The 14,455-nt window shown below is 38.1% G+C and overlaps 1 protein-coding gene across 4 annotated transcripts in view; it reads right to left on the bottom strand.

Moving 5' to 3' along the window:
• Positions 1–14,455, bottom strand: part of atp8a1 (ATPase phospholipid transporting 8A1) — a 347,507-nt gene that overhangs the window by 249,004 nt on the left and 84,048 nt on the right. For all 4 annotated transcript variants that reach the window (XM_088627575.1, XM_088627593.1, XM_088627583.1 and 1 more), the window contains exons 3-4: positions 7,972–8,071; positions 1,579–1,677 (exon numbers count right to left, since the gene is read on the bottom strand). In XM_088627575.1, coding sequence (XP_088483701.1) covers positions 1,579–1,677; positions 7,972–8,071 — 199 coding nt within the window. The remainder of the gene's footprint in view (positions 1–1,578; positions 1,678–7,971; positions 8,072–14,455) is intronic.

Below are 14,455 nucleotides of genomic sequence, written 5' to 3'. Positions count from 1 at the left end.
TTGCTCCACAACTCTGGAACAACCTGAGAAATGTAACTCGTTTTTACAGTTTTTAAATCTAGACTCAAAACATATCTGTTTATTTAGACTTTTATTATGTTAGAATTTCACCCTTTTCCACATTTTTATCACTACCTTTGTTTCTTTATTTCTGTTTATAGTTATTTTCATTTTGTCTCTTTTTTGAGTGTTACCTGTAAAGTGCTCCAAACATATTGTTTGGCATATGTAGTCACAGAAATAAATAATGCTAAAAAATTTTGTGTTTTCAGATGGCTGTGTTCTAAAAGACATTATGGAAATAGAAGTGTGTTTAAGGTAATTTATTTTTAAAGTTCATAAAAGTGTTTTCAGAATTCCAACAAGAAAAGACAACAAGATTAGTATTTAATAGAGTGTTGGTGATGTATTGGATATAATAGAAATTAAAACTTCAAACTGAAAGGAAACCAGATTTTCTTTTTAATCTCTTTACAATATGTTCCTTTTAAGAATGCTTTTAGTCACAGAAGAATTCTACAAACTAACTGACCCATATCTTACGTAAATATACACCACATCAAAGACAAGGGTGGCTTATCTGAAAAGCAAATTATGAAGCAATGTCTACATACACAATACAGAAGCACAAAATGCTTCTTAAAGAATTACGGATATACAGATGCAGCCATTCAAACTGCGCGGTACAAACACGTACCGCGGGCATTTCCCTACGTCATAACGCGTCATACCGCGGTACGTGATTGGTTGGCCAAAATGAGCGACAGGGGCACTCGTGGTGGGTTGGGGTGTTGTGGAAAGGTTTAATTATTTAATGTCTTTACTGTACACGTTTTAATCCGCTTACTATTGAATATTTATATGGAATTTTACCACTGAAGGGAAATTTTAGTAGCTGAGCATAAAAAGAATAGGAGCATAACGCATCTGAAGGTCATAAACAATATTAATTTAGGAACATAAGCATATTATGTCAACTGTATATGGCTGGTCTCGGTACTTTAAAGAAAAAGTACACACCAGTATTCCATTTCTCCCTAAACATTTTAAGTATCAAAGTCTTACATGTGGTTATTTCGGAAACGTTTTTACGTGCTCCTTGCTCCCTCTGACCATGTTACTGTACTGGACGTTTATACACTATACAGTACTCTGTGATAGTTTTAAGTGATAGTTTTAAGCTTTTCTGCGAATATGCTCGATACCGAAGTAAACAGAAGCATACTTTTAGAATTTGATTAATAGGGAATATAATATGGATTACAGATCAGAATCTCCAGAGGCAAGCTAGCCTTTCCAGTGGGTATCATTTAGCCCAATTAAAAATTTAACTAAGAGGTTTCACACCCAGGAAAAATTCTGTTTGTAATGTTTCCTGATAAATCTGGTATTGTTCAACAGTAACTTGAAATGATTAATTATTCTTACAGACAAATCTTAACAAAAGTACGGTAATTTCTAGCTTTATACATTACCCTTCACCAATACTTTTCACCAGTATGTCTTTTGAAGTATATCAAAATTGTAAAAAAGGTAAGATAAAGAAAACAGACTTTTAATTATATAAAGTGGTGTTACCAAGTCTTCTATTATCTCTTTCACAGCTGCAACAAGAAGGATGAAGAGCAGGGGCACCAAGGTGGTATAGCGACCCGTTGGTGAAACATCTGGAATTTGCTAAAATGAGATAAAGGAGGATGAGAACAAGTTGAACACAACACCAAAATATATAATGGAAAAAATAACAAGCTTTCATATATCATATATGTATACTATGTATAAGTATAAGTTTGTGAAACCTTTAGAATCTTCAAATATTTCTGAAATGTTGATTTCATATTATTAACAACAATAATAATAAAAAAGATCCTAACTAAATAAACTACAAAAATGATACTCTTTTAACATTTAATTATCTGCAAATCATGCATTAAGTATTCACATTTGATTAAGTTTACCTTTACATTCAGTAAGTAGTGGCACCCCCTTGAGCAGCAATGACTGCAACTTAACGTTTCATGTAACTGTTCCTTTAACAGTCCCTCACATTTGGCACATTACTCCTTCAACTCTGTGAAACTACAGGGCTGCCTTGCATGGACAGCTTGCTTAATGTCTTGTCACAACATCTCAATGAGTTTTGGGTCCAAACTTTGACAAGCCATTGAAAAATCAGAATTTCTTCTTCTTTGGCCATCTGTTTGTATGCTTAGTATCCCAGCTTCAGGTCAAGGACAGATGGCCTGACATTAAGAATGTATGGTTGTATCAATAATGGTAAGCTGCCACAATCAATTTAAGTGCTTTCTGAGTCCTGGAGTTTCTTTAGAAAGTTAACTCAAAGACAGGAGGGGGAGGGTGTAGAGAAGTGCGCGGTACAGACATGTACCGGAGGTAATTGGCTACGGCGTCGTGCATCGTGATGTGCGATGACCCAAAATACCGCGATACCTGATTGGTTGACCGACAGGTTGGTCGGTCTTAGAAAGATTTACAGTAGGACAGACACAAGAACTCAGAATTGCGGAGTTAAAGCAAGTTAAAGCCTTGATTTTATATATCACCTTTAAAAGTGTCACCTCAAAGCAAAGTAAAAATACTGTTTAGACTTCTAATTATTTTAAACTGTATTACAGCAGCACAATGCACAATGCAACGTAAATTGCAAAAATGCACTTGGAATCTGTCCAAGCCCTACTTTGTCAGGCATTTTCTTTTACTGTAACGGACATAAAAACTCCCTTGCTTTTAACAGAGCGTTTTATAATTTCTAACTACGAAAATTATTTAAACTGCGACACTTATCATTCAACCAGAGCTCGTATATTTTGGATCTTTTTTCTGAACCGGGGAAAATCTGATCATGTTTCTCTATAACAATAATAAAAAACATTATTTTACATATCACCTTTATGTGATATCACCTTAAGGACAGCACATACAAGGGTTAATTGCACAATGGACCGCGCAAAGAAATTTAAAATAGTCTTCTTTAGGTGTGAGGGCAGGAGTGGATTGCAGCAGGCATAATCAGCAAATTAGGAAAACAAAGAACAGGACATGTGAGACGTGTATCCAGAGAGCGAGTGATCAGAAAAAGGAACAGCTTTTACGACCAGGTTTTACGCTCTCTCTCTATGTTCTCTCTCTCTAATCTAAGTGGTGAGAAAGCTGTGCTCAATGATAATTAAGGGACTTAAAAGTAAAAGGAGGTGCTTCATATTGCTTGACTAATTTTAAAAACTAAGTTATAGATGCAGACGCTCTCTCTTAATATCAATATCTTTTAGATTTTTATTGAGAAAAAGAGGCTGTACAGTATGCGTTACAATATAAACATTTACTGTCAACCTTTAAATCAACAATTGATTTAAAGACGATCTGTCAAAGCGCAATGAAACCTATTACTCGATTCTTATGGACTCCCAGTCCCGCCAGGGATTAAAAAATAACATGGAATCGCGTATCTAAAGAAATAACAGTATACAGTAGCTATGTTCATGCACAAACAATAGCATGTTACATTATTAATTTGGGGGTCTCCTCTTGCCAGAAAGCGCTAAATTGCATTTTGCCTCAACACTCCATACTCAACAATGATAATTCACAAACTGCCAGAACGTGTAACTCCACATTCTCAAATAGACCTCATTTCCATAGCCCCGCCCCTTATGCAAAACCAACATCCCTCCCCTGTTCTCTCTCTCCGCTGGCGTTTGTAATCGTTTTTATTTTTAAATAATTTTTTTGCAAAGTCATGTATTTAAAAAATCTTAAGATGTCTTTATTTATGTCTGTATTTAGTGGTTTCATTAGTGACAAAGGCTAAACTTTCTTGGAAAAATGTATTTAATGTAAACCATGTTTGCTATTAATTCATTTAGGGCTAGAATATGTTCATTGTCTTCCAATGAAAGAAGGGTTCCTTTCGCCGTAGTCGGGTTGACATTAGAAGCTTGCCACGCCCGGACTGTTACACCAATGCATTAGCATGTTAAAGCGATTTCATTGAGGAGCCTAGCTTTCTTAACTAGTAAGTACTGAACTTCCTTGGCTTTGGAGGGGGAGGTGTCTTTCGCTGGAAATCTCGCCCCCTTCTACTTTGAAAATACCTGTGAAACCGGTTTAATTCGTCACAGCCAGCACTCCTGCAGAGAGGGGGGTTGTACTTGCAGTGCATCGGTGCTTCGTTAATGTCTAAGCCGGAACACATCATTATATCTCATTTTGTATTTCTTAAAAAAAAATCGTTTGCCCAGCCTAACAGTATTGTTGTTATTGTTTTTAACCTGTAAAGCGCTTTGAGGAGCCACCTTTAAAGGCACCATATACAATAAAGTTCATTATTATTACTATTGTTAATTTGCTGGACAGAGAGGTGAACATTATTACACAGAAGACAAAGATAGTGATTTACGTTGCATTGTGCATTGTGCTGCTGTAATACAGTTTTAAATAATTAAAAGTCTAAACAGTATCAGCTTTATTTATGGGTATCTCTGAGCCATACTGATTCTTATGGAAGCCAGTTTCCGCCAGGGAGCAAAAAAAAACACACTATGGTATTCTCTCCAATGCAGTGCAGTTAAAAACATATCTCTAATGCTGTTCCTAAATGAATATCGTTTATGACCATCAGACGCTTTATGCTCCTTTTCTTTTTTCCAGTGGATTGAACAGGGAGAGGCATTTCATGATGTACTTTTCACTGATGAAACAACAGTGGCTCTGGAATAGTTTTCAACCATGTCGTTTTATAAAAAGGGGAGATATGTACGTGTTACTGAAGCTAAATGTTTAGCCTTTGTCACTAATGTAACCACTAAATAAAGACATACAGAAATCCCTACGTTACAGACTGTATGTGGCTGGTATTGGTAGTTTAAAGAAAAATACACACCAGTATTCCACTTTATCCCTAAACATTTTAAGCATCAGAGTCTTACATGTGGTTATTTCGGAAACGTTTGTACGTGCTCCTTCTGACCATGTTACTGTTTACTGTTACTGACCATATTAAGTTAAGTGCCTGTGGGCACTTTTCCTGTCCATGGGGGGTGGACCGTCTTTCATTAGAAGGTTAGTCTGTTCTACTCTGAGAATGTAGAGGGGGTGGAAAGTGCCCGGGGTCATTTAATTAGTATTAAAATTCGCACTGATTCCCTTGCGAAGATACGGACATAGGAATATTCGGGAGTGGTCAAAAAATGGCATAAAAACGACCAAGTGAATGCTGTGAAAACAGTCACAATGTACTTTATACACAAAGCAAGTGTTCTCACAACTCTAGGAGGTTTCGTGAAAATGCTACAGGCGTGCCAAAATCGTTTTTTTTTTTAATTCAAGGTGACTTTACCACGGTTTTCATTTTCAGATTGTGAATCAAAAAGGCATTTAATTAAACACGCGACTGCGATTTTAATCAATTACTGTATTGATTGAAACACACATTCTGTACAGATACAGTACAGTCACATTCTCCTGTCGTCCAGTGGTGTAAAACGAATTAGCAGGTGATTGAGATAACAATGCACCGCCCACTAAGTGGAATGTTCTAATTTGTTCTCAAGTGTAAAAAGAGGTGGTAATTCTTAATAATTCCGTGTTGCATTAACTTTAGACAGTACATGAATATAATTATATCGTTATTAATTTGTTTAGATACGCAATTCCATATTATATTCCCTGTTAATCAAATTCTAAAAGTATGCATTTGTTAGATAACAAGCGAATTCACAGAAAAGGTTAAAAGACTATCACTTTTCACAAAGTATATAATCCTAATATAAATCTAAATCCTCATATAAGTCTAAACAGTATCAGCTTTATTTACGGGTTGCAATTAAAAAAAAGTCAAAAACTGCACTCAAAATGCAATTTAGAGCTTCCTGGCAAGAGGAGACACCCAAATTAATAATGTCATAATAATGCCACTGTTTGTGCATGAACAAGGTTATACTGCTATTTCCTTAGATACGCGATGCCTGTCTGTCCTGGCTGTGCTCTCTCGCTCTCTCTCTCTCTCGCTCGCCCTCCCCCCCCCCCCTCTCTCTCAATTCAATTCAAGATGCTTTATTAGCATGACAGATGGGTACAATCAGTTTTGGGTATTTACTTTGCTTTGAGATGCCACTTTTAAAGGTGATATATAAAATCAAGGCTTTAACTTGCTTTAACTCCGCAAGTCTGAGTTCTTGTGTCTGTCCTATCCGAACCCGAAAGTATAACAAAATGTATCTTAATAGCAAGTGGTGTACAGCTTTTTAGTACAGATTACACTTTTCTGAAATGTATTTAAAAAATAAAAACGATTACAATCTAATCTTTCCACGTTTGATCCCAAGATCCCAAGAAAAATAAATCTAAACGGGGAGAAAGCTATGCTGAAAGTTTATTAAGATACTTAGAAGACAAAGATATCAATTTATGTTGCATTTGTCTGATTGTGAATCAAAAAACACATATATTTAAACCTGTGTTTGCGATTTAAATCAATATAAATGTTTATATTGTAACGCCTAGGTGACTATTCATTGTTATTAAAATGACTTAAATTCGATCATGTTGTGATATTTAGAAATATAAATTTGTTTGGTGCGAGTGAGGTTTTATTTAATCTCTGACCCAGGGAAACGTTTCATTTTTTCAAAGAAATGTTTGTTAAAAAAAAAAAGTCTTGGCTCCAGCGGGATTCGATCACAGACCATGTGACGTGGGAGTCAGTAACCTAACTCACAGCACCACCGGCAAGGTCACATGCAGAGTGCTGAAAAAGCACTACATAAACATTATCAACAGACAATGTACAGCGTGTACTATTCTTGTGTTGCGGTACATGAATATAATTATATCGTTATTAATTTCTTTAGATACACGATTCCATATTATATTCCCTTTTAATCAAATTCTAAAAGTATGCTTGTTGACTCCAGTATCACATTAGTTAAAGACTTCGATGCTTAAAATGTTTAGGGAGAAATGGAATACTGGTGTGTATGTTTTCTTTAAAGTACCAAGACCAGCTATATACTGTATGTTTATGTTCCAAAATTTCCCTTCAGTGATAAAATTCCATATAAATATTCAATACTTAAACGGGCACAGTTAAGACATTAAATATACATATACATACTGTATACAGTACAGTTTGCATACGGTAATATGTTTATGTTCCTAAATCAATCTCTTTTATGAGCATGTGAAAGGCATGGTGAATCACTGTACTTTGCATGATTGGAAACAAATGCGTGATTGCGAAATGCTGTGGTGTTACTTTTCATTGTTATTAAAAAGACTTAAATTCGATCATGTCGTGATATTTAGAAATATAAATTTGTTTGGTGCGAGTGAGGTTTTATTTAATCTCTGACCAAGGTAAACGTTTCATTTTTTCAAAGAAATGTTTGTTAAAAAATAAAGTCATAGTTCCATGGGATTCAATCACAGACCATGTGACATGGGAGTCAGGAAACTAACACACAGCGCCACCGGATTTAATAACGCAATAAAAACGCTATAAAATAATGTGACTAGGCACAGAAAAAGTTTACAGCACAGTACAATAATAAATGCTGACCATGACTTTAGAAGCATAAATTACCTTACACTCAATTTAAACACAAGCTGTCTTTCTGTATGAACCTCTAAGCTGGTTCATACAGAAAATGTAGAAATGCATTAGCCTGATTATGATTAAAAAACACATAATTAAAGACGCGTTTGCGATTTAAATCAGAACACGATTTAAATCAATATAAATGTTTATATTGTAACGCATACTGTTCAGCCTCCATTTCTCTATAAAAATTTATGACTGCATCTGTATAACATTTCCTGGTTTACTCTTATGATCATGTTAATGATTATGCCATGTGAAGATAGTAAAGTACTTAGATACAGTACTAAGAAAAGCATGTTCTTCTGTATTAAATATTTATGGATTTCTCCCTCTGATGCTTTATTGCAACTTACCTGGAGGAGTGCAATGAAAAGGAAAAAAGCGTTTGCTGCCCTTCTGAATTGCGAATACAGGAACCTTGGCAGGAATGTAAGAACATTGTACTTTGCAGTGCTGAAAAATAAAAGAAAAAATAATTGGACTCAGGTAACAATAATAGGCTTCCTTCTATTAATATTTTTTCCATGGAAGTGATTCAGGAATTTCATCCAGCTATTGCTTGAACAATGCCAGAGTATCAGTTTTGACAAATGGCTATGTAGCTGTTTCCACACCTTCTTGCATAAAGAAGTAACACACATGTGCATAAAGAAATACAGTACCTCCTGTTCTTGGTTTTAAGTGCATTTCCACATAGTTTCCACTTTCTATAACCTCACATGAAAAGGAAGTCAGAATCATATGACTACCTGTATAACTACTTAGTTCAGTCTTGTCACCCTTCTTATGAATTTGTATTACTGGTCATAGAGCTTAAAACAAATTGACAACTTTTTGTAAAAGTACATAAGCTATAACTATAGTATTCTCATTCCAGAATATATTGCATTTCATTTAGTTCCATCAATATACAGTGCCTTGCGAAAGTATTCGGCCCCCTTGAACTTTTCAACCTTTTGCCACATTTCAGGCTTCAAACATAAAGATATAATTTTTTTATTTTATGTGAAGAATCACCAACAAGTGGGACACAATTGTGAAGTGGAACGAAATCTATTGGATTTTTGAAACTTTTTTAACTAATAAAAAAATGAAAAGTGGGGCGTGCAAAATTATTCGGCCCCCTTGCGTTAATACTTTGTAGAGCCACCTTTTGCTGCGATTACAGCTGCAAGTCGCTTGGGGTATGTCTCTATCAGTTTTGCACATCGAGAGACTGAAATTCTTGCCCATTCTTCCTTGCAAAACAGCTCGAGCTCAGTGAGGTTGGATGGAGAGCGTTTGTGAACAGCAGTTTTCAGCTCTTTCCACAGATTCTCGATTGGATTCAGGTCTGGACTTTGACTTGGCCATTCAAACACCTGGATACGTTTATTTGTGAACCATTCCTTTGTAGATTTTGCTGTATGTTTGGGATCATTGTCTTGTTGGAAGATAAATCTCCGTCCCAGTTTCAGGTCTTTTGCAGACTCCAACAGGTTTTCATCCAGAATGGTCCTGTATTTGGCTGCATCCATCTTCCCCTCAATTTTAACCATCTTCCCTGTCCCTGCTGAAGAAAAGCAGGCCCAAACCATGATGCTGCCACCACCATGTTTGACAGTGGGGATGGTGTGTTGAGGGTGATGAGCTGTGTTGCTTTTACACCAAACATATCGTTTTGCATTGTGGCCAAAAAGTTCGATTTTGGTTTCATCTGACCAGAGCACCTTCTTCCACATGTTTGGGGTGTCTCCCAGGTGGCTTGTGGCAAACTTTAGACGAGACTTTTTATGGATATCTTTGAGAAATGGCTTTCTTCTTGCCACTCTTCCATAAAGGCCAGATTTGTGCAGTGTAAGACTGATTGTTGTCCTACGGACAGACTCTCCCACCTCAGCTGTAGTTCTCTGCAGTTCATCCAGAGTGATCATGGGCCTCTTGGCTGCATCTCTGATCAGTCTTCTCCTTGTCTGAGCTGAAAGTTTAGAGGGACGGCCAGGTCTTGGTAGATTTGCAGTGGTCTGATACTCCTTCCATTTCAAGATGATCGCTTGCACAGTGCTCCTTGGGATGTTTGAAGCTTGGGAAATCTTTTTGTATCCAAATCCGGCTTTAAACTTCTCCACAACAGTATTACGGACCTGCCTGGTGTGTTCCTTGGTCTTCATGATGCTCTCTGCGCTTTCAACAGAACCTTGAGACTATCACAGAGCAGGTGCATTTATACAGAGACTTGATTACACACAGGTGGATTCTATTTATCACCATCAGTCATTTAGGACAACATTGGATCATTCAGAGATCCTCGCTGAACTTCTGGAGTGAGTTTGCTGCACTGAAAGTAAAGGGGCCGAATAATTTTGCACGCCCCACTTTTCATTTTTTTATTAGTTAAAAAAGTTTCAAAAATCCAATAGATTTCGTTCCACTTCACAATTGTGTCCCACTTGTTGGTGATTCTTCACATAAAATAAAAAATTTATATCTTTATGTTTGAAGCCTGAAATGTGGCAAAAGGTTGAAAAGTTCAAGGGGGCCAAATACTTTCGCAAGGCACTGTATATTGATGGAACTAAATGAAATGCAATATATTCTGGAATGAGAATACTATAGTTATAGCTTATGTACTTTTACAAAAAGTTGTCAATTTGTTTTAAGCTCTATGACCAGTAATACAGCTTGTGCAGTGAGGCATTGCAATTTGACAATCACACGAAAGCTCATTAGTTACACTTTTAACCAAAAAGGTCCCGGTGGAACAATGCCTGATCAGGTCACCTTCAAAAAGGCCTTAATTCAAAGCTTAGGTCACTGCAAAAAAAAGCCAAAATTAGTCAGTTTTCTGTGCATTGCATGATGCCTTGAATGTCACCAGAAGCAAGGGAGAGAGCCATTGGCGTGCTGCAGACGGGCATGTCATTTGCCAGTTTTGCCAGACACTATGGAGTAAGCTGCTCCACTGTGTCTCAACTGCAGATGACTGTCCAAGATCCGGTCGCCCTCGAGTGACCACACCAGAGCAGGACCGACACAGACTGGTCCATCTGAGAGATCGTTTCAGATCTGCCACCCGAACTGCTGCTGAAACTGCCACCAGACACAATGCCCGCATCCATGACAGGACAGTGAGGGTCCATACTGCTGGCCTTAGAGCAAGGTGACCTGTCAGAGGCCCTCTGCTCATATCTCCTAGAGGTCACACCAAACTGGTTTGGCTGCAATGGAGTCGTCAGCAATGGCATCAGGTCCTCTTCAAGAATGAGTCACTCTTCAGTCTTTTCCACACAGACGGGAGGGCCAGAGTGTGGAGGAGGAGTTGCGTTTCTTTTTCCATCAGTATATTTAACACGAAGTCCAAAGTGAGCCATAACAGTAGTAGGACATACTGAAGCAGCCATGTAGAACGTATGTCAAAACTTGCATCCATGGTTGGCAAGTTGCAGTGTAACACAGTGTGATTCATCATGCCAAATTTAGAACTGCCCAAAAAAGATTAATACAGATGCAGCCATTCAAAGTGCGCGGTACATTGGCTACATCCTCGCACATCGTGACGCGCAATACAGCGGTACGTGATTGGTTGACCGACAGGGGCACTCGTGGGTCGGTCGTAGAAAGATTTAAATGTTTTTACTGTGCCCGTATTGAATATTTATATGGAATTTTACCACTGAAGGGAAATCTTAGTAACTGAGCATAAAAAGAATAGGAGCATATCGCGTGTGAAGGCCATAGACTATATTAATTTTGGAACATAAACATACAGTATTACAGTATATGGCTGGTCTCGGTACTTTAAAGAAAAAATACACACCAGTATTCCATTTCTCCCTAAACATTTTAAGCATCAAAGTCTTTAATAGCGTGTATAAAAAGTGGTAGTTTTAAGCTTTTCTGCTAATAAAATATGGAATCGTGTATCTAAAGAAATTATTAACGATATAATTATATTCATATACTGCAACACAGTAATACAATACAGTCACTCGTTGCTACGCAACGCAGACACACAGCCACAGTTAACTCGCAAAGAGAGGACATTAGCTAGCCAATATGATAAAGGAATAAATGATTTTTTAACTTCTTTTGCACATTTATTTGAACATTTCCATCGATTGTACAAGCACTTGGAAACTGTCCAATCCCTAGTTAGTCTGCATTTTTTATGCTCTAGGCATTCTCCCGGTCTAGCGCCGGTCTGTATCTTCTAGGATATAATGCCGGCGATCTGTGTTAAAATTGGGTTTCCAATAACGTCGCAGCAAACTCTTGTTTTTATGTCCACCATAACGGACAATCTCCCTTGCTTTTAACCGAGTGTTTCAATTTCCATAATTCTGGGGTGTTCCTATACCAGAGATTACGGTAGGCTTCAGAATGGTGATTGGCTTACACCATCTGACACCCCTCTGATTGGAGATAAAAAAAACTTGCTGATCTGTTCTACATAGCAGGAAGAAAACAGCATATGCTGCTTCTATTCAAAACATGTATTTTAAAAGTTTAATTAGGAAGTAAAACCTTACAGCGTACACAGATTTCTAAACTGATCAGGAGGAAGAAAAATCACCTGTGTTTCGCGCATAAAAAGTGGTTATTAACTATCGAAACCTGTTTTATTTATTTTATTTTTATTTAGATTAAGAGTTCCTGTCACCCCCATTTCCATTTAAATCGCAAACCTGTGTTTAATTAAATATTTTTATTGATTCACAATCTGGCAATGCAAGTAAATCATTATCTTTGTCTTCTGCATAATAATGTTCACCTCTCTGTCCAGCAAATTAATAATAAACTTTATTTTCGTCGTCTCCGCTTTAATGGTAACCCCGTCACGGATTGTATTTCATTGCACTTTGACAGATTGTCTTTAAATCAATTGTTGTCAGAATATCCCCACCTCCAAACAAGAACAAAATTGCAACGATTTTATTAACTGGCTGTTTCAGTAACATAAAGCATATATTTAAAGTAATAATTTAACAATATATGTAAATTTTTAAAGATATGTTTATGTTGTGAATGTCTGTAGATTGTATCTTATTTTTAGTTTTTGTTTTGTTTCACGTTAATTTTATAAGCGAATCTTGATTAAAATACTTTTATTTTTTCACAATCTGGCAATGCCAGACAGAATTCACATTCGCTGCAGCCAAATGGCCTTGCAGATCAGAAAATCAAGGAACAAAACAATTTTTTGTATCGCTTTAACGTGCTAATGCGTTGGTGTAACACTCTGTGTCTACAGTACATTGTGAACAAACCGGTTTCACAGGTATTTTCAACCCCCAGCCACTGTTGTTTCATCAGTTGCTATCCTGTAAAGCGCTTTGAGGAGCCACCTTTAAAGGCGCTATATAAAATAAAGTTAATTATTATAATTATTAATATTGATCATATTTTTCATCCCAGAACTTGTAAATTGTTGTTATTGTTGTTGTTATCCTGTAAAGCGCTTTAAGAAGCATACAGTCCAGCTTGTCAGGTGCATTCTCTTGTAAAATAATAAGTAGAGCTTTGGGCTTATTAGTGCTCCACTTACAGCAACCCAAAGGAAATACATTTTGTCTCCAAATCCACCACCACTTGTATGAATCATAGCCCTGCCAAACGATGCAAATTCCGCTGCAATGGTTGTGTGCAGGAATTATTCAGTATGGCATCTCCATGTTCAAGTAAACACTGCTCTGTGTGCAAATGCAAATGCATTTAAAAAAAAGTTTTTTTTTTAAAAAAAGCCACCTTTAAAGGCGCTATATAAAATAAAGTTTATTATTATTATTAATATTGATGATATTCTTCCTCCCAGGACTTGTAAAATTGTTGTTGTTATTGTTGTTATCCTGTAAAGCGCATACTGTCCAGCATATTGTATTGCATTGCACTTTGACAGATCGTCTTATAATCACTTGTTGTTAGAATATCCCACTAGAGGATATTCCCCCCAAAAGGATATAGAGGATATCCCCCAAGAGGTATCCAGGTAACAGTGAAACTGGCGTACAATCTGGAGAGATCGCACATTTTCCATGTAAATAGTTCCCTGGTTCCGCACCCCTTGGTGTCTCTCTCTCTCTCTCTCTCTCTCTCTCTCTCTCTCTCTCTCTCTCTCTCTCTCGCTGTCTCTCTCCATCTCTCTAGGGCCCACGCTCTTGGCGGGCTTGTCTTGTGTCTCTCTCTCGTCTGGGCACGGGATTGCTGCTGGTAGGTGGTGATGGAGAAGAAATAAAACGCAGTTTTTAACTCCACAAGTTTGAGTCTCTGTGTTCGTCCTCAACTAACCCAAATTCATTACATTGGTGTCAGAAGCGGGAGGATGGACAGTGAACGGCCGTTGATATCGGAGTCAGGGAAGCGCCGGCTCCCCCAGTAGCCAACTGACCCCTAAAGTGCCTTTTGGGGGCGAGCAGCAGCCACCAGGGGCCGGAACGACCCCTCAGCGCCGCCAGTGGCCACAGCCCTTATCAGGGCTACCCCACAGTGACCTACTCAGCGGAAGGGGGGCCATTTCCCGGGTCGCCTCAGGCCGTGTGGCAGGAAGGAGAAGCCAGACCAGCGGGGTCCAGCCCGCCACCCCTGCTCCAGCCTGCGCTGGTGAGACCGAGCCATTATAATGAGAGATCCCATGGCAAATGTTTGATGCCCAGTTCCAGATGGCGGCCTGGGCAAACGGCTGGTCTCAGGTGGGGATGGTGGGCTACCTCACCGCCGTCCTGGAGGGGAAGGCCTGCCAGGCATTGCTGGATGTACCCTGGGACCAGCGGTACAACTACGCGGTGTTGGCGACGGCCCTCCGGAGGCGTTTTGGCAGGAAAGGGGAGGCGCCGTGACTGCTGCGGGCAAGGTTGGCCCAAC

This window comes from Lepisosteus platostomus, chromosome 1 (genome assembly GCF_059453375.1).
Source record: "Lepisosteus platostomus isolate fLepPlt1 chromosome 1, fLepPlt1.hap1, whole genome shotgun sequence".
In the NCBI taxonomy this organism is placed as follows: Eukaryota; Metazoa; Chordata; class Actinopteri; order Semionotiformes; family Lepisosteidae; genus Lepisosteus; species Lepisosteus platostomus.
Note: the sequence above shows the minus strand (reverse complement) of the source record. Positions and strands in the feature narration are given on the sequence as shown.